Source organism: Zonotrichia leucophrys, chromosome Z (genome assembly GCF_028769735.1).
Source record: "Zonotrichia leucophrys gambelii isolate GWCS_2022_RI chromosome Z, RI_Zleu_2.0, whole genome shotgun sequence".
NCBI lineage: Eukaryota > Metazoa > Chordata > Aves > Passeriformes > Passerellidae > Zonotrichia > Zonotrichia leucophrys.
Window position 1 is genome coordinate 58,238,185 of NC_088200.1, and position 24,397 is coordinate 58,262,581.

General features: G+C 41.4%; 3 protein-coding genes across 5 annotated transcripts in view; 1 reads left to right on the plus strand and 2 right to left on the minus strand.

The window, feature by feature from the left end:
- Window positions 1–632: 632 nt before the first annotated feature.
- Window positions 633–5,980, minus strand: SMN1 (survival of motor neuron 1, telomeric). Of its 2 annotated transcripts, XM_064735551.1 has the most exons (9): window positions 5,883–5,980; window positions 5,731–5,802; window positions 5,518–5,643; window positions 5,046–5,246; window positions 4,520–4,666; window positions 3,399–3,470; window positions 2,785–2,898; window positions 1,816–1,901; window positions 642–1,207 (listed from the first exon to the last, which is right to left on the minus strand). In XM_064735551.1, exons 1-8 carry the CDS (start codon window positions 5,919–5,921, stop codon window positions 1,845–1,847), a joined length of 828 nt encoding a protein of 275 aa, XP_064591621.1. In that variant the 5' UTR covers window positions 5,922–5,980; the 3' UTR covers window positions 642–1,207; window positions 1,816–1,844. The 2 variants fall into 2 exon arrangements, with proteins under 2 accessions (XP_064591620.1, XP_064591621.1); XM_064735550.1 differs by having other exon boundaries at window positions 633–1,901; window positions 5,883–5,964.
- A 1,495-nt stretch (window positions 5,981–7,475) lies between these two features.
- LOC135459386 (small EDRK-rich factor 1-like) lies at window positions 7,476–12,354 on the minus strand. The gene is made up of 3 exons (XM_064735364.1): window positions 11,896–12,354; window positions 8,646–8,754; window positions 7,476–8,132 (listed from the first exon to the last, which is right to left on the minus strand). Exons 1-3 carry the CDS (start codon window positions 11,900–11,902, stop codon window positions 8,060–8,062), a joined length of 189 nt encoding a protein of 62 aa, XP_064591434.1. The 5' UTR covers window positions 11,903–12,354; the 3' UTR covers window positions 7,476–8,059.
- Window positions 12,355–12,367: 13 nt separating this feature from the next.
- Window positions 12,368–24,397, plus strand: part of BDP1 (B double prime 1, subunit of RNA polymerase III transcription initiation factor IIIB) — a 52,703-nt gene continuing 40,673 nt past the window's right edge. For both annotated transcript variants that reach the window (XM_064735362.1, XM_064735363.1), the window contains exons 1-9: window positions 12,368–12,683; window positions 16,831–17,383; window positions 18,043–18,149; window positions 19,089–19,148; window positions 19,486–19,626; window positions 20,534–20,667; window positions 21,647–21,741; window positions 22,304–22,358; window positions 23,028–23,171. In XM_064735362.1, coding sequence (XP_064591432.1) covers window positions 12,508–12,683; window positions 16,831–17,383; window positions 18,043–18,149; window positions 19,089–19,148; window positions 19,486–19,626; window positions 20,534–20,667; window positions 21,647–21,741; window positions 22,304–22,358; window positions 23,028–23,171 — 1,465 coding nt within the window. In that variant the 5' untranslated portion in view covers window positions 12,368–12,507. The remainder of the gene's footprint in view (window positions 12,684–16,830; window positions 17,384–18,042; window positions 18,150–19,088; window positions 19,149–19,485; window positions 19,627–20,533; window positions 20,668–21,646; window positions 21,742–22,303; window positions 22,359–23,027; window positions 23,172–24,397) is intronic.

Below are 24,397 nucleotides of genomic sequence, written 5' to 3' on the forward strand. Positions count from 1 at the left end.
ATTTGTTTAAAACATAAGCCTCTTTACTGAAGTCAGAACTGCAGTAAAATTGCTGTATGCAAGATTTTACTAGTGTTTAAAAATGATTAAGGCCACATTTTCTAACAATGCCAGACACCAAGACAACTGATTGAAGCAGAGGGCAGTTCTGCCTCTTCAGCAATCTGAAAAGATGATTTAGAACCTTTGCCTCACTGCAATCAGTCTTAATTTACATCACCCAGACAAAGTAGCTTAGGTAAAATATGAGTAAGTCTCTTCTTGCTCAATTACTTACGGGAAAACTGTATTTTTGACATATATGGAAAGACCACAGTAAGAAAAGGAAGTGAATGCAGCTATATTTCACCGAAGAGCAAACCACTGGCATTAACTAAATTACTGCCTGGTTTTGTGACTACAGCCTCTACTAGGAGTAGAGCAGAGTAAAATTCAGACCTACCTTGTAAAGGCTGAAACCTATGTCCATACTTACCTCTCCACAGGCTTTCCCTATTTTGCTTTCAGTAATGGTACTCAGAAAAAGGCAACACATCAAGGCTTTCTGCTGTATTTCAGCCATTCATCCCACCAAGAGATGCCTATGGATGCTCAAAACAAAAAACACCCCAAAACAAAATACATCCCTAAACTCAAAGTTTAAGAAGTAGAACTTTATTCACACATTTGAAACAAGACAATAGCCATCCTGAAAAAGCTGTCATATTTCATGATTCTAATCAGACCTGTAAGATGTCCCTCCTACTATGACAGTACATTGTTTTCCATGCCAGTGCCACCAGTGGCCATTGTAACACACATTGCTGCCACAGTTCTCTCCTAAGATTCCATAATGAATTGTTCTGGTGCTGCCATTCTGACAGAAAATCTAAGGAATGCAAAACATGTTGAGAGATATATGAAATCTATCACATGGAGTCAAAAGAGTTAAATCTATCATATAGTAAGAAGACTTGAAATTGCCTCAGGGAAGTAAAAAGTATTTTGTTGCTGCAGTACTTTGAAATATATTTGCTAGAAGTCTTTAAGAAAGAGCTCATTTCAATGCACATTCAATTACTAGTCTGAAGTTATTTATTTGTTAACAGGGACAGCTCAGTGTTACAAAAACGTTATGACTAATTGTCTTGATAAAATTCAGTTCTTCACCATCAACCACCAATGCATAAGTGATACACACCTCTCAGTGGAAAAGATTTGTACCTGGCTTTAAAAAAGAAGCAAAAATTAGTATCAAAGAGCTTTGTTGTTTTAAACACACATAAGAACTACTAAATTACACAGGAATTACATGTGGTCAGAGAAAATCAGAAAACAATTCCCCAGGGGAATATACTTTTGTTTTATAAGGAAGTGAACAATACACTGGAGAATTCTGGACAAAGCATTTCAAATAAAAGCATAGGTACTGAAGTACTGAGAACAGAACTGCTCAACATTACCAAACTGAATTTGTCCTGAAAACAAATTTAGCTACAACCTTTCCATCTGCGTAAGGAAACACAGATGAAAAAACTGCATTTCACTTGCAACCTTTTGTTCCAAGAACAGCCCACTATGAACCATTAATAATTCAAATAAGCCACACTGTTAATCGTGATGCTGTAGTTAAAACTCTTATCAGAGCAATGAATACTTTCCTTCATTCTAGCTACAAAAATACAATTCCACAGCTGCAAAGAAGGGATTACTACTGGCAGAAGTAGTCTTTTCAGAGAGCCGTAAGAATGGATGGAAGTCCCAAAGCCAAGAGGTTTCTGAAGGGAGTTCAAAACTTGACTGTATCTTCATTTACCACAAAGCTGCAATACTTACAATCCTTCAGAACAATGGTAGGTATGTGGTTACTTTCTATGTGTTTCTCTCTCCTGCGCTGCTTCCGTTCGGCTTTGTTTTAAACCCTATAGGATACAATTTAGTAAAATCTTGGTTTGGCCAACATACAAACAAAAGCTTTAGTTGCAGAACAAAAACATTTCTGGACAATCTTTCTCAGTCCTCAACAAATCACAGTTTAAAACTTTCTTTGGAAATCAAAATGGGCAGTTTAGAAACAGTTTTGAAAGCCCAACTACATGTTCTCTTTACAATCAGAGGCTATAAAAAATAATTTCAAACATGTTCAACTGAAAGTAAATTAAAGCAATCCACAGTTATATGTAACCTGAAGCACAAAATCTTCCTTTTCCAACTTCCTAAGTGCAAACAGTAGTTAATCACATAATTTTCCTTCTTCAAAAGTGCACAGATGAAAATATGAGTCAATAATACAAGTCACAGATTTTCACAACTACGTTGGCAGTTTCTACTGGACCTCCACAATGACGTGAAACAATTACTGATGAACAATCTCTGCAAAAGTGACAAATCTGATCGTAAGTGTGATACTACCACTCATACTGAATGAAAATACATAGAAGACTACTGAAAAATAATCGTATTTACTCCATCTGTCTACAAAGACAGAATTGTTTTTTTTTAAATGGCTGTAAAACAGTGGCTATAAAAGTACGTGACAGGACTCCCCCAGTCAAACAAAGTACAAAAACATCAACAAATGTATATATATAAATATATATATACATATATATATATATGTGCTGGCTCACATGAATTCTACTCAACTCAGTACTTACACAATACAAAACACCCTTAAATGTAGCAACTGTATATCAGAATAAGAGACCTAAAAAGCAGCCCTTCCTGTATGGCTTCTTGCTGCAAACAGAAGCACCAATAGCAGTGCAAAATTACCAAGACACTTCAAACCACAGCAGCACATACCAGGTAATATCCAGTGTGGTAACCACTCATGTACCAGGCTATCAGCATGCTCCCCAATGCTTCGTCGTCCTCAGCAGATTCTGGCCTCATGGGTGGTGGAGGAGGAGGAATCAACTAAGGAATCACAAAGGAAATGTCTGTGTTTCAACAGGGTGTTTCCCAGGTTAGAGAGCACCTAATTCTATAAGATTAAAACATAAAACTGAAAAATAGGAACATATCCTCAATATGAATAAGAGTCAGAGATTATGTCTCCTGAACACATGTAATTTCCAAAGCCTAGGAAAAACAAGACTTCTGTAGCTCCACAAGAGAACTGTAAACAAGGGAAAAATACTATCTTCTTCAGTGAAATGCTGTTAACTTAAAGTGCAGTTTCTTCAAATAATCTACCCCTTGGCATTCTGACCAACAGCTTCACTGTCACAGAAATGAGTGCAAATCAGACCTCCTATGTTAGGTTATCATAATATTTGGAACTAAATGTGTTAACAAATATATGAAAAATACAGGCAAACAGAACAAATATGTTCAAAAACTAAAGGTAGTGAGCACATTCAGTAAGAAAACCTGAGATCACCAATGCTCATCTTCCCCATCCTTCTGTCACTTACTGGTGGTCCTGGTGGGAAGGGTGGGGGCCAGCATGATAAAACTGAGGGAGGTGCCTTGAATTTTGATCCAGACTACATGGAAAAAAAAAAAAAGTAGAAGAGTATAAATTAAAACAGAATTTGGGGTAATAGCATTTTACTTAAGAGAATTATGTGAAACAATTCACGTACTTTGAACAACAGATAACGCATTGCAGCAATTTAATGAAAATACAGACATGTATATAATAGTGAAAATAGCTATTTCTGAGGCACATTCCACAACTTGAGAAGTGCAACTTAAGATTACTCATGTCACTGAGGTAAACACAGCTGAAGCAGGGCTCTGTTTAGAAGCATTTTTAAAGTATTTTCAAAAGGCTTTCCTAAGTGGAAGTCAATGGTCACACTCTCAGAAGGAAGAAACAGATCAAATATTCACACAGGAAAACAGATAATTTCTCTGCTTCTGTGCAGAGGGGGCAAAAACTGACTAAATTCCATTGTGCTAGTGAATGTCCTTAAATAAAGATCTAGATACAAATCTACTGACACAGCAGAAAAAAAGAGAAAATAGAACCTTATAAAAAAAATCTTGCACAAACAGTAACATTTAGAAAACATAATGCTGTGTTTCAGAAAATAACTGCACTGTTATTTAGACTCATACACAATAGGAAAACTGAGGGGTGTATCAATATCCCATCACTCCTAATTCAAGAGAGCAGCTACAGCTGACATGTCTCTGTGACATGTGGGCATCACCTTTACTGCCTTAAATGTCCTGTGAAGTGAAGCATATCAATTGGCTAGAAAATGCAAAATCTTAAAATATCAACAGCACTGTCATTAATCACACCACCAGAATCCAGGGAACAATATCCCTTTTCTAAGTTAAAAGGCAATTGGAAGGCAAATGTTAGAAGGTTCTTGTCACAGCAGCACTGCAGAAGGACTATATCGAGGCCAGATAGTTACAAAATGGCAGACCAAGAGATACTGACATGCATATCTGTACATCCATTATCAAAATGCTGCTAAGTGAATTCTAGACAATGATAAATATCATATTGTCTCAGGATTCACAGTAATACCATACTTAGCAATGGTACATAAATTATTTCAATTAAGGTTGAGCTTACTCTTCCTAGGCCTGGGGCTGGTGGTGGTGGTGTGGGAAATCTCAAGTTTTGAGGGGAAGATCTTGCTTTTGTGCAGTTGCTTTTGTTTCGAGGCAACTGGGAAGATTTTTCACTTTCATCTGTTGAATACGGAGTCTCATTTTCATTCTAGAAGACAAAGACATTTTTATGACATGCACTAAACAGGAGTTTACAAAAGCAATTTTAGTGCAAAAAAGCTTGGAAAGTCTCATTCACATCCCTCCCTCTCCAGCCCTCCCAGTCCTATACAGGAATAACTTTATCTGCTCATCATTTTAGCTATGTTGTCTTTCACTGGTGAATTTCTTATTGTCCACTCCCTTTCTTCCATGCTGAGTTCAACAAGTAAAGGGATGCTTTCATTCCCTCCATCAGCTTGTGTCGGTTTACAACAGAACTGTGCATCACTTCTCACTCTGAACACCAGCAGCACCACCGGACATATTAAAAAAAGTTGATTCTCCCCCTTCCCAACTCCTTACAGAAGAATGAAAAAGTGCCTCACCTCCCCAGAATGCCCCATCGCATTTACTGTTTCATCGCTGGTTGGAGGAAGCAAATCAGATAAGTTCTGCTCCTCCCGATTTCCATATCCTGTGTAGGTGACAACACACGTGCCTCTCTTCTGGTTGATGGAGGCAATAGTTGCTAGATACAAATTGCCATCCTCGGACCAAACAGCACTGCAGCTGTCACCAACTTTCCACTGCAAAAGAAACAAGAGAAGCATGTAAATACCTACATGACTGGGCAGAACGTACCTTTTCCTAAGCTACTTTCTGTCCAGAGAGATGGATCCCATCTACAGCGTTTCCTTTGCATTTACTGAAATTCCTCTATGTAACCTAAAGTTTATTACATCATCACCCCACACCACCATCCCAAAATGTTACTCTCAAGGTGATGAAGCAGCCACTTCTGCGTATGGAAGTACAACATGCAGCACAAGCAACACTGGTATTTACAAATGAGACGACCTGTTTCAAAGCTGCTGTATTGCTCTTGTTGTTATTTCTGATCTTTCTATGGTTTTTTCTCTTTATCACCAGGCTCTGTTCCTGCGTGTCTGAAGCCTCCGAGCACTCCCCATTTTTTAAGGCATTCTTAAGGAAGAGAAAGGAGAAAACAAATAAATGCCAATCCAGCGGCCTCAGCCCCAGCATCCAGCCCCGGTCGCGCCGACCCCTTACCTTGAAGGAGGCCACCGCCTTGTCGTACGCCTTGATGAGGGCCGTGTCGTCCCAGATGTCCGAGTCGTCGCTCTGGGGAGGCCACACACGGTTTAGAGCCATGGCGAGGCCCCGCTCCCGGCCCCGCTCCCGGCCCGCCCCGCCGCTCCCACCTGCCCGGTGCCGCGCCGGAACAGCACCGCGTCCGCCATGGCCGCGCTCCCGCCGCGACGCACGCGCCGAGCGCCGCGCCCGCCCCACCGCCGGAAGGGGCGAGGCCGAGCCCGGGCCGCCGGGATCCGCCGGGATCCGCGTGCTTCCCTGGGCCTGCTCTGCCGGGAAACCCGCCCCGGCGAGCTGCGCGGCGGGAGCCGGGAGCGAGCCAACGACAGGCGAGCGAAGGAATTGGTGCAGCACTCAGTGCTGGGCTCCTCAGTACAGGAAAGACAAGGAGCTACGGAGAAGGTCCAGCAAGGGGTCCCAAAGATGATTTGGGGTCTGGAGCATCTCTGATATAGTCGATTCGAGCCTGTTCTGTCCAGACAAAAGACTGAGAGAGGATCTCATCAAAACAGGCAAATATCTCGAAGGCAGGTGCCCAGAGGATGGTGCCAGATTCTTTTCGGTGGTGCTCTGCGACAGGACAGGCAGTAAAGGCCATAAAGTGAAACACAAGTTCCACCTCAACAGACAGAATTTCTTTACATTGAGGGTGGCAGAGCACTGGAACAGGCTGCCCAGGAAGTCATGGAGTCTCCCTCTCTGGAGACATTCAGACCTCACCTGAGCACATTCCTGTGGCATGTGCTCCAGCTGACCCTGCCTTGGGAGGGGGTTTGGACTGGATGATCTCCACAGGTCACTTCCACCCCTAACAATTCTGTGAATTTGCTTAACTTCTCAACTACTGCAGGTGTTACATTGCCAGCACCAGCTACATCTTCCTTCCAGCTCTCAAGCTGTGCCAGGGGCCTGTTACCAATGAATGAATGCACTTAGATGGAACACAGTTTAAAAAGCAGAGGCTTCAAAATCTTTCTCTGGAGGCTGGATCAGTTGCTAAGGAACATTCAGTGCAGGCAGCTGGCGAGAGCAAGGCTAGAGGCCAGCCCACTGCATAACAAAAGGCACAGGGACTTGTGGCACCAGCCGGGGAGCTGAGACACGGCAGGAGCCGCACCCAGACCTAGACTGGGAGGGTATAAAAGCCCAGAGGTTCCTTTGTTTAGGGTCCCTCCCCGAGGCACCAAGTGGAGCTGTGACTTTGTTAGTTATTGCATCAAGACTAAATTATATTGAACATCAGCATGTCTGAGACTGCCATAGGAAACATGGGGTTGTGCTGATAAGGCTTTATGTGACTGTGAGGGGTGTAGCTGTGAAGGGGCTTCATTCCCAGCTCAGGTGGTGGGAATGTGACTGACTGCCAGAGTGGCTCCTGGATGGTCACCAGGGAATTTTCCCCAACAGTTTTCCCCTGGCCAGTACACAATATACTCAAGCATCCCTGTGAAGCAAGGGCTGAATTTTTCCACACTAACTTACAGTCCTGAGGCAGGTTGAAGCAGTAATTTCAAATCATTTTAGTGGTGTGACAACTTCAAGATCTGCTTCCATTGGAACTCATTAACATCAAGCCTGCAGCCAGCTTATTTAAGTTGGTATCAGGACTCGATTGAGTCACTTTTGTACACCAACAAAGTCTGCAAGTCAAGAGGCATTTTTCCTATAGGGCAGATTTAAACTACATGTAAGGGTGCTTATAATACGCATTTCTTATAAACTTTATTTATACTTTATATTACACTTACGTTCTTATACTGCATTTCTCCACAGGATGATCCATTCCTTATGTTCTTGGTAACTTCTTGGAAATCAACTGATTATGAACCATAACCATTTCAGACTACAGTATTTCATGCAACATTTTATTGTAAAAATATTTTGAGATTTACAGTTCAGACCTCTGCAAGGTTAAGCACATTTTACAAGTATGTTCCATTCTGAATGCAGCTGTACTTTCAAGAATTCAGGCAACCAAATCTGGTCTAACTGTAGATTTAGAAATTCTGTTACTGGAACCATTAAGTAAAACTAACAAATGCAGCAAAAGCTAGAATAAAGCTATTGCTTAGTACTTTTATTCACAGACATGCAGAAGAGTTTAGTCAGTTTTGAAAGAGCACTGTAGACAACTAGGCCTATAGTAACCAGAAAATACTCTAACTAATGATAATTGAACAACTCTGCACAATAAATGTTTAATCATTTAATGGCTGGACACTTTTATGAATGATCTTCTAGGTCCTTCTGCTTCATCAGTGCACTCTACCTTCTCCATAGTGGCAGCTCACTTTGCTCCTGCCTGCAGAGACTTCCTTTCATTAGCTGCTTTTTGCTTTTGCTGCATGATTTCAGAGTCCCTGTGAAGAAAAAACAGCTGCATATCAGATACTGGCTCACAATTTTTCTAAGCAGAGTTCCCTCCCTTAGTAACTCCCACCTGAAAAAGGAAAAAATAATTTCTCAGTAAGCCACAAGCAGAGTGTTTTATTACCCCGTTTTTTCAGTGCATGCGTTACTCCATGAGGCAGACAATTCACTTGATTAGTACACCTCATATAATTCTTTTGGTTTTAGAAGTAAAGGACAAAATGGATCAAACATCTTGAAGAAAGCATTACACAATCTTTTCCTGTTTGCAGTACGCAAAAATCTGGTCACAAAAATTAAAAAGCATTACAGAGCATAATAAAAATACATCTTTTTAAGCAGAGACAGCAAAATTTAATCATCAGTTTATGCTCTGGCAAGTGATTAGTCAATGAATAAAACACAGTATTTAAATGTTATGTTAGCTAAGACACTGGATTCTTTCTGACCCATCTGCCTCTCTTTTTCAGCCTAAACATTTACTCAGCTTTACTAGATCTTACCTCTGTTTCCTCTGAGAAGCAGACAAGCTATCTTCTTTCCTTTTGCCTTTGTGGATCTCCTGAGTTTTCTTCAGGTTCTTTTGGCGAGCAAGTTCACGCTGGTTCCCGCCTGCAAGATAATAAACAGTTAAACAAGTACTACCACTTGCTTTTTCCCCACACAGTGTACCTGTGTAAAAGTCTGTTATAAAGGCAGTACTGTTTGGCACAATGTGTAGAGCTGATATGGTCATACCTGCTATCTCAGTGTATAACAGGAGAAATTAAAGGCTCATAGTTGTTACTTTTTTAATTCTATACATCATGTTCAAGAAATTACCAAAATTCTAATATTCCTTACAGAAACAAAATGTAGTTTGCCACAAAAGGCTGAAGGAAAACCATCACACCAATAGGCTGGGCAAAATCATGTCAGTAACTCATCCAAAGACAAGCCATCCACTCTCAAACACATTCCAGCATTCGATACAGCTTACAAATTAATTTTAGACTGAAATAACAGCACTGAAGTTGACAGCACTCAAAGACTATTCAAGAGATGACCTTAAAAGGTTTTTTAAATTTGAAATAAAGTGCAGAATGTAAGCCTGGGCCTTAGCAAGTGGGTGGCATTACTTCCACAAAAGTGAGAAGGGTAACATTACTTCTGTATGTATATAAAGACACAAATGCACATCACAGCCAGTAGAGAGGACACTTCAGGGAAAAGACAGCCTTCCCCACGACTACCAACAAGATAGGAATGCAATCTCTGATCACACAAAGTTCCTGAGGGCACAACATCAAAACTATCTATCCAAATACTCAGGGTCTTCCAGGTAATGGCCAAAGACTGAAAGATCTTCTGCACAAGCTGGCAATCTCTCCTCAGTATTCTCTTCCTTAGTTGTATTTTGCTCCAACCTGCCAGACCTGGTTCACTGGCTTGGTACTTCTTGCTCTACTTCTTTTGGACTGACAGTGTTCCAGATATGCTATGCATAATCATTTGTCCTGTTGAACTAACACGATCTTTTATACTCAAAAATGACAATTCCACCTCTCCATAATTTCTGTTGTCTCCCTTTTCAGTCTCTCTCCATTATTAAGACTGTCTATGCCATCTTTCAGTCTCAAAGCCAGATATCTCAATCTTGAGGTGCCTGTAATTTCTGGTCTACAAAAGCATCTTAGGACTAGGTCACTTTTAAACACCAACCTGCTGGTATGATCCACCACTTTGTACCCACACCATTTCTGAGCACACAAAGGTACCTGCCATGTCAGCAAGCAGACAAGATCAACCCTGCAGAAGCAGGGGTTTGTGCATTCTTCACAACAGCCGATGGACTGCCTGGTAAGAGATGCCAGAAGCTCAAGTGAAAACAGCCCTGTATGACTGCTGCTTCCCAAGAACCACTCTTGTCTTGGAAGATAACTTTTGTCTGTGACAGGACATAAGTACTACCTTTTGGAAAAGCTAAGAGAACTCTACTCATCATCCTCACTAGCATCCTGTCCCCAAAGTCCATCTAGAAAAAGGGCAGCTGTTTGTTCAGAGACTGAAGCAAACCAGCTGTCTCTGGCAGTACTAGTGTTGATTAGAATTGATGACTCATGAGCAGATGACACATTCCAGGCCATAAATGGTTCCTGGTACTCAGGAGGCCAGAACGTTATATGAAGGACTGAGCAGCAATGAAAGAGCTCTTCTACTGTGCTTAAAAAAAAAACCAAACCAAACCAAAAAAAACCACCAAAAACCAGAAGTCTCTTCTTTTATCATGAAGAAAACAGAGAGGAAGGAAAAACGATCTGCTAAAGCCAGAATTACCCTCCACCCCAAACCTCATGTACTTCCTTATGAGCAGTTACTCTCCACCCTTAAATTCCGGTTCTTCCTTGTTTTCCAAGCAGACTCTGCAGACACGGGCTCTGCAGAGTTTTTCCATAGACACGGTAAGGTTTTAAAATTAGAAACAGAACTCAACTGTATCACTGAAAAGCAGCTGGCACAACAAAGCAGAGAAGATAGAAAAGCTGAGCAATACAGAATGCACGCAAAGCATAGAATACCAAACAATTCTCTGAAGTAAAACTTACTTCTACCTTCAGTGCTTCCACATAAACATTGCCAAGGACTATTTGGTCCCATTACATCCTCTAGGATGCTGAATAAGTGTCCCTACCATCAAGGGAATCACTGGTCTTTTCTTCATTCTGTAATATCAACCTAAATCTTCCATGAAATTGTTCCAACAGAAGACAATTCAGCTTCCTGAAATTCAAGCATGAACTACCACAAAAAGAGCAGTACACTCCTGCTTATACACCTTCATACATTCCTCAAGCATCCCCATCCTGGCCTGCATATGCAAGACCTACACCTCATTTCAACTTGTCTTCGCTCTTTCAACTCCAGGAGAAGAAAAACGCCAACAAAAATCCTAAATGCGCTTCTTTATTATGTTCTGTGCACAAACTGTTTATGTTCCAGGTCTTCAGCCGCACTTCAGCAGCTGTGTGCTCTCAGAACTGTATTTTCCAAATGAATGTAAAAGTACAGCCTCAAAACTGTGTTTTTTCGAGTGAATGTGAAAGCACGAGCTCAATTAAACACAAGGAGTTTCTGTACTGCCAGACATAGCAGGCAGAAGGCACAGGAGCCCTCCCAGCAGTCGGGAGCCGGAGCATCCTGGGTCCGGTTAACAGTTCTCCGCCATTTTAGAGCGGGTGTACGAGCACTGCTGCTCGCCAGCACTGAACACGGTGACGACTTACAGAGTGCTCCTGCCCCTTCAGCAACAGCCTCAACAACCTCAGCTTAAACAGCAGAGTATCCAATGTTCAGCACTGATATAAAAGTCCTTTATTTTCAGTCTTGATGGCAGCCGGGACTGAAATGAAGGGTGGCTGTTGTTTCAGCCCATCATCACCTTAATTCCTGCCCCCGATCCCGCCACCACTCATATGCCGGAAGGCGGAGGATGTTTTCGCCTCCAGCTTCGGATGGCGGCAGAACGTGGGTAAAAACCTCCTCCCCATACACTCACTATAGGCGAGATTTCGCTGGTGGGACGCCAAGTCCGCAAAGAGCCGGACGCGGCAGCGGCCTCACACAGCGGCCGACTCTCAGACCCCGGCCCAGGCATCACCCCCAGCCGGACTGCCCTCGGCGTCGCGCCCATGCCTGGAGCCGACCAGGAGATCGGCCCAAGTCCCACCGCCCACTTCACGACCCGATAGGCCCCAAGCAGCCGCCAGTACTCACGGGTCATGGCGAGACGATCAGGCCGCGAAGCACCACTACGGCTCGCACCGCTACTGCTAACCACCTGCCTATAACTACCAGCCGCCGCTGCCACCGCCGGAACCGTCTGAGGCGTCGCCTGCTGCCGTTGCCCCTTATGCCACCTCGCTGGTCGCTGACGTCACGGCGCCGCGCGGACTTGGCCCAATCAGCGGGACGCGCGCAGCTGCTTCCCACCCCGTGGGCGGGAGTCCTGCGAGATTGGTGCCGTGCGTCCTCTTGGGCTCGGGGGTGAGGGAGAGGGTGGGGGTTTGGTATAGTAGCCTGGGCTCGGAGACAAAGCGAGCGCCTGGAGAGTTGCTGAGAGCCGGCTGAGCCGGCTGAGGAGCTGCCGGGGCCTTACAGGCGGCTACGGTGCCGTTATTGGTTGCCCCTTAGAGGCTCCGCCTCCTGCCGCTCCTCTCCTGGTCGGCGCACGCTGATGACGTCGCGGGGCGCGCCGCCGGGGCGGCACGCCGTGAGCCGGCCGGGCTCGCGGCATCAGCCGGCGCACGCCGCCGCGCGCTGCTGACGCCGCCGAGTTCGCGCCTGTCCCGGGAGCGCCCGGCGCGCGCCTCTCCCGGCGCCGCCGCCATGTTCCGGCGGGCCCGTCTCACCGTGCGACCCAATGTGCGGCCCCCGGGCAGGGCCGCCGCCACCGGCGCTGGCGGGGTGGACCCGGAGCCGCCGGAACCCCCAGGTTCCGACACCCCGGCGGTGGACGGAGCAGGGACCGCGGCGGAATCGGCGGACGCGCGGCGGGCAGAGAGGTGAGTCCCGCCGAACTTCCCCCGGCTCTGTGTCGGGCCGCGGATCCCCGGGAGCGGGACGGGGCTGTGCGGGGCAGGAGCCCGGCGGATCCCGGGAGGTTGCGGTGGCTCTGCGTAGCGCTGCGTGCCGTGGCCCGTCACCGTCTGGTTGTCAGTGCTGTGAAAGGGCGCTGGCTCGTCCTGCAGATCTCGTGGAAGACGCGTGCGGTCGGTGCCCGGTGACTCCGTGTCCAGGGTTGTCAGACAAAGACTTGGGGGTGTTCGCAGCCTAAGATGAACCCCCGTTTCTTCACTGCCGTTGTGCAGCAGGTCCTGGAATAACATTGCAATTGGCTGCCCCGGGAGGTGGTGGAGTGGTGACTTCCTTGGAGGTGGTTAAGGAAAGATTGGACGTAGCATTTAGTGCTGTGGTCTGGTTGACAAGGTGGTGTTGGGTCATAGGTTGGACTCGACGATCTCGAGGTGTTTTCCAGCCCAGTTGCTTCTGTGATTCTGTAAGTGAAGACTGCAAAGGAGGGGCCCAGTGTGGTCCGACACTCATTATTTCTGACTCCACGGCAGCCAGTAGCTCTGGTTTGTTGTGTGCTGCAAAAATTATTTGTGCTCTGTAACCAGATGAGTTTGATTTTGTATTCCTACAGCATTTGCTGTTTTATGTTCATTTCTTTATGCATTGGCAAGGGAGGACTTTCTTCCTTTTTGCGGGCTTTATTGTCTATTTTTTAAGTTCTTAAAGGGCTTTTTATTGTGATGGAAGCACATGGTGAAGTTGGCCTTAGGACTGGCCCTCCCTGAGGACATCCCTGTTGTAGGTTAAGCCTGGCTGGTTGCTAAACCCCACCCAGTTTCTTGCTTGCTTCCCCACACCCCTGCCCATCCCAGCCTTGTGAGATGGGCAGAAAATCAGAACAGCAAAAGTGTGAGAAAAGTTGTGTCAAGATAAAGACAGTTCAGTAGATCCTGTGCACATAAGTAAAGCAGAATTGGGGATTCATTCAGCACTACCTGCAGGTGCTTTATTGTCTCCAGGAAGGAGGGGATCAATCACTCATAACAGGTACTTGGGAAGACAAACGCCATAACTCCAAATGTCCTTTTTTTCTTCTTCCCCTGGGTTTTATTGAGGAGCACAATGTCACATGGTGTGGGGTAGCCCTTCATCTTCTGAGATCAGCTGTCCTGGCTGCGTCCCCTCCCAGCTTCTTGCTGATCCCCAGTGGTCAGCCACGGTGCACAGTGAGCAACGACCCTGTTGCTGCACAATCATTGCTCAGCATTAGCTGAAAACAGGGTGTGCTGTCAGTGCTCTTGTGTCGCAATTCTGAAACAGCACCGTGTGAGCTACTGTGAAGGAAGTTAACTGTCCCCACCAAAGGCAGTACAGATCACTGTTTCAGGACATCCTCAGTCTGATAATCGTTCTTCAGAACAACATTCATACTTCTTTTGTACAGCTGGGTTTGAGTCTTTCATAAATACCTTTATTCTTTCAGTTGAAGCTTGCCCCTTATGACAGCATGATGAAACAGTGTTAGTGTCTTCTGTTTCAGTGGCTGGAAATTCAGGTATTAGACTAGTTGGCATGGCATATCTTTAGGAAACCCATACTGCCTTTTATTCAACTTGTGTCTTACATCTTTACTTGTTTTACATTGTGCTTCAGGATGTAATTTTTATGTTACAACAATCACCTTACTGGATCCTTGGCTATCTGTTGTTTTTTTTTTTTAAATGAAGAATTTTTTTCCATTTTTTGCTTAGAGGCTATTGTTGCTGTTTCAGGAGATTTGTAAAAGACTTTTGTGTTTGTAATTTAACAGGAGCATCAGTGTAATATAATTTTAAGTTTCAAAACTAGAAATTGGTGTGACTCTGAAAAGCACTGCAATCTGTTCTCATGGCCTAAAAACAGGCCTTTGCCATATAGCCTTCTGACAGGGTAGCCCACCTAGCTGACCAGGAATCCAGTTCATGAGAACTTCTTGGATCTCAGTAGAGCTTTCTATACTGGCTGTCACACTATCCTTCCTTCTGGACAAAACATCTAGCACACACCTGGATGAACGCATCATGTGATGGGTGAGCAACTGGTTCATGGGTTGGGTTACAGTGAATGGGGTGACATCAGACTGGTGACCTGTCACTGGTGGGGTTCCACAGGGCTCCTTCTCAGCCCTGAGCTCCTCAACAGCTTCACAAATGACCTGGACACAGATTTCAAAGCTATATTAAGTAAGTTTGCCCATGATACAAAATGCACATGATACCTGGACAGGGAGGCCCTGCAGAGAGACCTCAGCAAATTGGAGGGCTGGGCAAACACCAGGCATATGAAGTTCAACAAGGGAAAGTGCCAGATTCTGCACCTGGGGTGGGGCAGCTCTGAGTGTATGGACAGACCAGGGAACAAGAGACTGGAGGAAAATGATCTGAGGGTCCTGGTCAGTGTCAAGTTGAACGTGAGTCAGCAGTGCCCTGGCAGGCAGAGGGGCCACCCGTGTCCTGGGGTGCATCAGGCACAGCATCACAGCCAGGCAAGGGAGGGCATTGTCCTGCTCTGCTCTGCTCTGCTCTGGGGCAGCCTCACCTACAGTGCTGGGGGCTGTTCAGGGTGCCACAGTATGAGAAAGACATTGAGCTGTTAGAGGGCATCCAAGAGGGGGGGCAACAAAAATGGTGAGGCCTTGGGGTGAAGCTGGATGAGGAATGGTGAGGTCACTTGTTCTGTTCAGCCTGGAGGAGACTGACGGGAGACCTCATTGCAATCTACAGCTTCTTCATGAGGGAAAGTGGAGGGGCAGACACTTAACTCTTTATTCACAGGTGCTCAAGTCTGTGTCTGTAGCATCAGTCACTTTACATAGTTTTGTTTTCTATATACTGAATAAGTTTTGTTAAATATCAGGGAAATTAAAATTCTGTAAGAGAATTCTAATTTTTTAATATACTCTCTGTTAGATTTTATTTAACTGTTCAGAAATCCAGTGCTGCACTCCAATTAAAAACTCACATAACATAGATGGTGTGGAGAAGGTGAATGAAGAATTACTTTCCAATGTCTTTGCTGTACAAAGAACAGTGGATGTTGAGTGGAACTTGCAAGATCTCATTCAAAACACCTAAATAGGCACCATGTAAGAAGCCCTCTAAACTCTTTGCCCAAGGATTTTCTGTACTAAAAATGTGTATGAACTCACAGTGTGGGACAAATTGATTCAGCCATTTAACAGAGGCTGCTAAATGCAAACACATAATCTGCAGCATATACCTGAATCATCGAAAGTAGCTGGAGAGAATTTTGAAAAGTTTGACTGTGTGTTTATACTTTTTTATATTTCTTGGAAAACATTTACTTCTGACCACCATTTTTAAAATGTGTACATGAACCATTGTTGTCCTTACTTACAGAACCAAGGCATAGTTCCAACATAAAAGTAAAAAAAACTCTCTTTATGACTCAGTTGTAATTATATACTACAATCTTACTATGAGCAACAGCCATGAAGCTGAACACTGGTGGAGTCAGCAGATTTGGGATGATCATAATGGTTGGCAGTTTTACTTGCGCTTTGAAAATCATTTCTATATAAGTGATAGAAAAAGTACTTACATACCAAATTTTCCAGGGAAGCTAAGAGCTATTAATGTGTTAAGTGTGAGCAGCAGTTTGACTGCTGAAGTTTTTGTGGAAGTCACAGGTTACATATCATCTACTTGCAAATGTGTGAGAGGAATGTTCACTTTTGTTGTAATAAAAATCATCAAACCACTGTTACATACAGCTTTGGTTTTAATATATCACCTATGTTATGTAAATATTTTTTTTAAAGTTATGTAATTTTTTAGAAAGCTTTATGGTACTGATATTTTCAGCTGAAAGGAGAGAGCCTTCCAGAAAAAGAGGTGGGGTGTGAGAATGTGTTACTATTGCAAGCTTGTGCATCAGTGATTAGTATTAGAAAATAATGTCGGCTCCTAGAGCTGATTATTTGATGAGGAAGTACCAGCTACATGTTGGTCCTAGCATGGCTTCTTGTGTATAGCTGCTTTCCTGTAGCCTAATGTTGGGCCATAAACACATCTTGAAACTAAGAGCAACAAATCTATCACTGTAAAGAACTTCAGAATACTTTCTTAAATTTTCCAGTGATGACAAAGCGGACAATACAAGTGGCGCTGGGGAAGCTAGTAAACCTGCAGAGATGCTTACACAGAGAAGAAAACGTATCTCCACCATGCCAAATCTTGTCAAACCCAGAGCTGGACCATCATCTACTCAGCGTTCTGCACCAAAACCACAGAGGCGAACATCACAAGCTTCTGATGGCAGTGCTTCACTTCAGAAGGATTCCTCCCCATCAGAAAAGAGTAATGTTGAAAGCTCTGTAAAGTCTCCTATGCTTCCTGAGAAGAAAACACCTGTGCCACAAGTGCCACAGTTTTCACCGCTAAAAAAGTCTGTGAACAAAGAGCAAACTGTTGGTGTAGCTGCTCAGAAAAATGATGATAGCTTGCAGAAGAATGTACCCTCTCCTCTCAAGGAGAGACCAACACAGGAAAGATCACGAGCACAGGAGGAAAAGCTACCTGTGAAACCTTCTCCTGAGAAAGTCAGACGAACATGTTCTGACCGCGAAAGGATCCTCAAAGCTCGGAAATTAAGAGAAATGCTTAAAGAAGAGCTGAAGAAAGAGCGGATGGTAAGGCCTGTGTTGAGCGGTGCTTATCTGTGAAGGGCAAGACGTTTGATTCACCCTGCATACATTATCTCTTTGCAGTAGTGTTTTCTGATGATTGTCAGCTGCTCACTGCTAGTTGTCTGTCACACCTCATAACTCTCTATGTATTTATTCTGTTCATAAGCAGTAACAGTGCTTTGTTCCCTAATAATACAGATTTTACAAAGAATTGCCTACGTTTTTCTTTGATTAGACCACAAGTCTTTTTGGCATGACACCTGTTATTTTGTAGTCAACATCCCAATTTTGAGAGTTTCACAATACAGCAGAGAAGTGTGCTGCAAGCAGGATGGATTTGGGATATTTTTTCAAACTGGTCATTGTCAGAGTTCTGTAATGTTGAATAACTTTTAACTTATTTGTGCCAGGTATTGAATGCTTCTGAAAGAATAAGTGGCTTAAGGGTCTGTAATGCCCTCGCTGAGAAAGGGACACTTTTAAGATAATCTTGTTTTGGTTCTTGGGAGTGGTATGTGTGTGTGTGTGAATAACAAAATTCTATGAATGGGGTACTTCAAAAATAAACAAAAGTAATAATAATTTGTGAACTATAAAATATTTTCAGGGTGAATCTAAGTGCTTATTGGTTTTTTTTTGTTTCATTTTGATTTGTATGGAAGAAGTTGAAACACAGGCCTCCAGTAATTGAAGGACGTTCTCCACCAGATCGTTCTAAAATGACCATGAGAGACTTAATATACTATCTGCCAGAAAACAATCCTATGAAGTAAGTATGACTTTTTGTCTCTCTCCTTAGGTTAAGTTACTTTTCAACCTCTATAATACTTAAATATGGAGTATTGGCACAGATACAGAGTTGTTGCAGTGGTAACAAAGGCTTCTAGACTAGCTTCTAGTTTTCACATCTACTTAATTCTAGTGCAGAAGTGAGAATGGAGCTTAGTGTACTTATTGAAACACACGAACATGTATCTGTCCCTAGAGTTGATTTATCTCTGCAGAAATACAGACTAGTAGAATTTTTTTTTCCAGCTCCCTGCTGTGAAATTTTTAGTTGTGGTTGTTAGGGATAATTGCCCACCAGACTCAGTGGACTTAGGAAGCTAAGTATTTCTCCTCCTAGGTGCTGAAGTGAAAAATGCACTGCAAGACCCTAGTGGTGTTTACCGTGGATGAATGTAGTTGCTGCTGCTTCACTGGCATGTTTCACTAATGCAGCTGGCTGTACAGACTGCCACAAACAGAGCAAAGCAGGGCCTTTTTCCTGCAACTGCCAAAAGCAATCACATGAATAGAAGTTCAGTTATCTAAGTCCTGTTCTTTCACTAGTAGATGAATTTTCTGGTATCATCTGTTATCACTCGCTTCTTAACAATTGTGTGTTTGTGTGTTTTATTTATCACTTCCCTTATTTTTTCTTTTACACTGAATAGTCCCCTAGGGGTAAAAAGCAAGATGCTTTCATGTTACCTGTATCCATACAATGGATTTCTGCTTGAAGTATCTTTTTTTGTCCTTGCTTGTACAAAAAAGGGCAAAATTTACTAAGCAGAGGTTGTTTGTAGTTCAATGTAGATGTGATACAAAGAGCTGAAAAAAAAGCTTTGTGTTTCTTTGTCCGTTGTGCACTAAAAGCCAGTTTCCTGGAAGAAAGCAGAAATATATCTGTACAAACAATAATCTCTAGCTTTTTATGACATTCTAGGTCTTCATTGGTAGAAGAAAAGAGAACAGAAAGAAGTTCTACACTGTGTCAAATGAAGGAGTAAGTCTTGATGGTGAAGTATAGTTGGAAAGTTTTCTGGTGTAAAAACCCCTGCATTTCTGTGATAATATATTTTACTGTTCAAATATCACAGTCTAATTTATAAAAATTGCAATTTTGGCTGGTATCGTGGTTAAAGAACATTTTGCTTGCAACCTTAAGTTTTACATATTTCCATTTACAGTTGAATAAAAAGCAGGTTTCAGAGTTCACATATTGACTGATTTCTTGATGTATTGCATTGGTGGGTGGTTTATCAAATTGTTGAATGTCTGTTGAATGAGCAGCAATTCAAAACACTGAACAGTATTTTTGTGTGCTGTCTTAAAAATTGTAGACAGGAAGAGAAAAGTACTCCTCATCATGAAGAAGAGGAGGAGGAGGAAGAAGAGAATGGGGAAGAGAGTCAGGATGGCCCACTTCTCGTTCCTCGTGTGAAAGTAGCAGAAGATGGTTCCATCATTCTGGATGAAGAAAGGTGACAAATTCTGTGCCTGACTCATGGACAGTATTGCATTGCGGCTCAGTTTGCAAATAGAGGACTACTTTGGATGGGGATGAGAATGAGTGTATTTATGTTTGAGAGTTGAGCTACACAGACCTAGGAAACAAAGACGTGGCAAAATACAAACAGCAGTAGTCTGCATCTTTGTAATGGCATACTTTATGAGAAATATTTTTGGGGAAAGAGGTAGAGAGGAAGATGACATATTTTATTACTGTGAATGAACACTGAAGATTTGTCAGACTTTCAGATGTCTTCTTCTGTTTTGCTGACTTTTTTGCTTCTCATAGTTAACATGTATCTGCTTACTGTTATTTGGTTATCAGTATGATTTGCTCCGGCTTTGCATCTTGACTGTTGCTGCTTTATTCTCCTGTCAGTGTTTTCAGTAACTTTGCTTATAATATGATGTTTAAAAAATAGATTATCAAATTTCTGAGTTCCCCAAAGGTATTAACATGAAATTTATGCCAAGGTTAAAGGATAAAGGTGGCCTGGTAAAAGAATTTGAAAGTATTGAAGAAGGATATTGAGAGGTTGTCATGGTTTTATAAAATAGCATTCTCAAATGTTAAAAAGTCCTTTTTTTTTTTTTTGAAGCTACTTAATTATTTCTGTCTGTATTACATATATATATATATATATATTATTTATATTATATGTAAAACAGAGAAAGCAAATTTACTTACAGAGGATGAATAGGGTCGTGTTTTCTTACTGCATTCTCCCATTAAAGTCCGTGTTAGTGTAATAATTAAAATTATTACACAATAGACATGCTCACTTGTGGAAAAAAAATTTGAATAGCTGTCTTATAAACATCTACTATATTTTTTCTTAGTAATATTTTGAGGTGTGTCTTTCTTGTTTTCTTTCCCAGCTTAACTGTAGAAGTTCTAAGAACAAAAGGTCCATGTGTTGTTGAAGAAAATGATCCCATCTTTGAGCGTGGCTCTACAACTACATATTCTAGCTTCAGGAAAAGTTTTTACACGAAGCCATGGTCAAATAAAGGTGAATGTATTTTTGGTTTCAAGCTTTGAGTCCGCAGAAAAGTTATTGTTTTCATGTATGCTTTATACTTGACAGTTTTCATTCCCAGTGGAGTAAATGGATCTACTTACATGTCATCTCATGTAATCTCAACCCTCCACACTCTTACAACAGGCAGAGCTGGGGTATTTACTGTGAAAACTGACATTTTTAAAAAATCCAGTGCCTTTTAATGTGCAGACTGCCTGTACTTTTTTTCTGCCATGGATGTTTAGATGCTGAGAAAATGCTAGTCTGCTTTACCAAGAGCATAATTTTGGATTCTGGTTTACAGATATTTGAGTTCTATATGGTACTTAAATAGGTTCTTCCCTCATGGGCAGGAGTAGATTGTATAAGGTATTTCTGTGTGGACTGGTTTCAGTGCAAGTGGACAGCTGTGTTCTTATGAGTGGGTAGGTTGGGTTCTTCATTACTCCTGTTGTGAATTGACTCTTATCTCCAGGTTTACAACACTGTGCAAGACTTTTTACAATTGGAAATTACTTTTTACTGCTATGGATGGAAAAATTGGCTTCAGAATTCATTGTGGTCTCTTTAGAATGCACTCTTTTCCTTTTGATAATGGAGAGGGTAAATTTACATGATGATTTTCTGATTTCTGTTTGTGCTTATGTTCATAATAAAAATGGATATGGACAATTTGAGGTTGGTTAGCTTTGATTTACTAGCTTTAGAAAGCACACTTCACATTCTGCAGTTTTCTAATAGTTTAGACAATTCTTTCTGTTGATAGTTCATTCAGCAAATGTTATTAGAGGGACCTAGGTAAAATAACAAACATGTTCCATACATACTCACCTGGACTTGCAGCTACAGTAGACAACCTCAAAGTTACTGATCTTATGAAATTAAGTTTACAAGTTGTTTTTATTTCTGAAGAAGGATGGTTTAGTAAATATTTAAGTGTGTGTAATTTTGTCTTTCTTTTCCCTTACAGAAACAGACATGTTCTTTTTAGCTATCAGTATGGTAGGAACAGACTTCTCCTTGATTGGGCGGCTGTTTCCTCACAGAGCCAGAGCAGAAATTAAGGTAAAAATTAAAGCATTCAATAAAGAAATTAAACATGTGATTTTACTTTTCTTTTTCTTATTTGCATTCCCATGCTTCCTCTACTAGTGTTGATAATTTTTGGTGCGAATTTTCTTGACTGTAGTGCTTGTTTTCTGATACCTGTTTCAAGAGATTGTATCTGAAATATTAGAATGCTAGTTGAATTTCTATGGCTGTATGTAGTAAATGTAGCGTCCTTAAACGTACTTTGTTTTAGTTAAAGAATGCCGATAGGCCATTTAGACTGTTATCTTTTTTGTTGTACACAGCTGGGAAAGTCTTTGGTATTTCAAACCTTGCTCAGATTAAATGGCAGGAAAAGGTGTAGAAAATAATAAAAAAGGTATTTCTGGTGATAAGCTGTGGTAACAGATTTTATATTTAAAAATTAGTTACAAACTTGTGTTCTGTGGATAGGCATGTGAATTTCAACAACTGTAGTTGGTATGTTGCACTGAAGGCATAGCTTGAGCTGCCATTTTGTGCCACATATTGTTGCATTTCTTTCTTAAGATAAACACAGCTGTGCATTTGCTTTTAGAACAAGTTCAAACGTGAGGAAAAAGCTAATGGATGGAGAATAGACAAAGCTTTCAGTAAGTAAATATTCCCTACCCTACAATGAATCATTAAATGGTAGCCCATCTATTTTGATGGTATTTTCTCTGCTTTGCCTTGTTTGAATTACTTAGAAGAAAGTTTTTGCTCATAGATGAATCCAGAGGCTGTGGCATCTTAGGTTTTCATTATAAGTATAGTTCACAACAATGATATTTAGGTTTGTTTTCTATTTTTTCTGGTTGTCTGGTAAATGAGATTAATATAAACTTTCTCTATATTCAGTTGAAGATAATTCTTTTTATTAATGGGAATTTCTAGCACATTTATTTATTGTGAACTGCTTTGAGACTCCTTAAAGACTTTCTTTGTTAGTTGAATGAGGTACGTATGTTCTACAGCAGTATGTTCATGCATTATTTGATAATGTGGTATAGTTAATGTATTTGTCAGTCCTTACATTTTTTGAACTACTTAGTTTATAACTTGTTTTTTAAAGTCAAGGTACCATATTCCAGTCACCTTTATGTCACCTTCAGCCCCTGCCCAAGTGATACATAAAATACTTTCAAGAACTCTCTCTTTAAATGTATCTGACCTTTGCTTTTTAATATTATGTCATGTATCACTGATTATTTTACAAAGATGAAACTTGAAAAACTAATCAACTTCAAAATCTGTTCTGTTTCTTTGCTTTAATCTGATAGAAGAAAAACGACCCTTTGATTTTGAATTCTTTGCCCAGCTGCTTGAGAAGGTCTTAGCAGATGAGGGAAAGAGGAAGCAAAAGACTGTTAAAAGCCAAAAGCCAAAAGAAAAAAAGTCTCCAAGGCCACAAAGGAAGTCAAAAGGTATTTTAAAAGAGTGTTTGAGATGACATTACAGAGCAGTGATCAGTAATATGTTGCTATCAGAGGAGAAATCATGTAGGGCATCACATATTCCTTCCCTATTGTAGACAGGACAAGAAGATTTTAGCTTCATAGTTGAACTTTTTCAGATGTAGTTTACTGATGTACAGGATGGTAATAATTAGTAACAGAGCAGAAACATGATACCATGGTGAAAATGGTGCTGTTCCACCAACCGAAGTGCTGATATTCTAATTTACTGAGTAGTACATATCTCCATGGGTTGCTAATGAATTCACTTCTAGAATTTTTTGGGCCAAAGTCGTATCTTTAGCAAACTCGTCTGTGTTGAAAGTTTTCTTGCATTTAAAAGTCTCTTCTTTTAAGGGTTCTGTTTCTCTTTTGATAGTAGTTGAACTTTCTGAGTCTGAGCAGTATGATTATTTTCAGAGAATGATGTGAAAGTTGTTTTATCTTTCTGGTTTGTTCAAAATAAAGATTACATTTAATTACTGTGGATCACCACTGTGTTTCACTACCTCAGTACCTGGGAAAGGACCTTTGACAGATGTGCTTTAATTAAAAGCAGGTATATTGATACAGTTTCATACATTTTTTGCTGATTTTGTGGCATTGTTCACTTGTTTCTTCCACAAGGACCTATCATTTTGTAAGTGGTATTGTGAAACAAACAAGTGAACATCTTTTTGAAGAGGATGCTAGCTAGGAATAAAGATCTCTTAAAATGGAAGAAGTTACTGCTTTTCTGTTCCCTTGGTTTTGGATGTGAGTAAGTAAAATATCTCATGTATTAGGACTTAAAACCATGTGGAGAAATCTTGTTTCTACACTTTAGTGGTAGATTAAAGGTATGTCATGCATAAAACAATGTGACTATGCTTTTCTTCTTCTCATTCATTTTGGAGTTCTTAGTTACAGAGAAATTAGTTCATTTAAGATGAATAACAAGGAGAGGAAAGTTCTTGGTGGTTAAATAGAGGATCAACTCAAAATGTCCTTAAAATAGGGGTTTAACTCATTAAACCCAGAAAATAACTTGTTATTTATTAGCTAGATAAAATTTCAGCTTCCTTATGTAAGCTAGAATGATCAACTGTTACACATTTATTGATGAAAAATTGCTTTTTTGTATGTATGGCATATATTGGTACATGGCATATATATACATATATATATATATATATATATATGGCTTTTGGGTATAT

Excerpts from the sequence above, each read along its gene's own strand:
- LOC135459386 (XM_064735364.1), bottom strand. Across the intron at positions 8,133-8,645 it reads GCTTCTCAGAGGAAACAGAG|GGACTCTGAAATCATGCAGC; the intron begins GTAAGATCTAGT and ends TTTTCTTCACAG.
- SMN1 (XM_064735550.1), bottom strand. The coding sequence starts at position 5,921 with ATGGCGGACGCGGTGCTGTTCCGGCGCGGCACCGGGCAG. Across the intron at positions 5,247-5,517 it reads ATACAGCAGCTTTGAAACAG|TGGAAAGTTGGTGACAGCTG; the intron begins GTCGTCTCATTT and ends TTTCTTTTGCAG. Across the intron at positions 2,899-3,398 it reads CCTTCCCACCAGGACCACCA|TTGATTCCTCCTCCTCCACC; the intron begins GTAAGTGACAGA and ends GTGATTCCTTAG.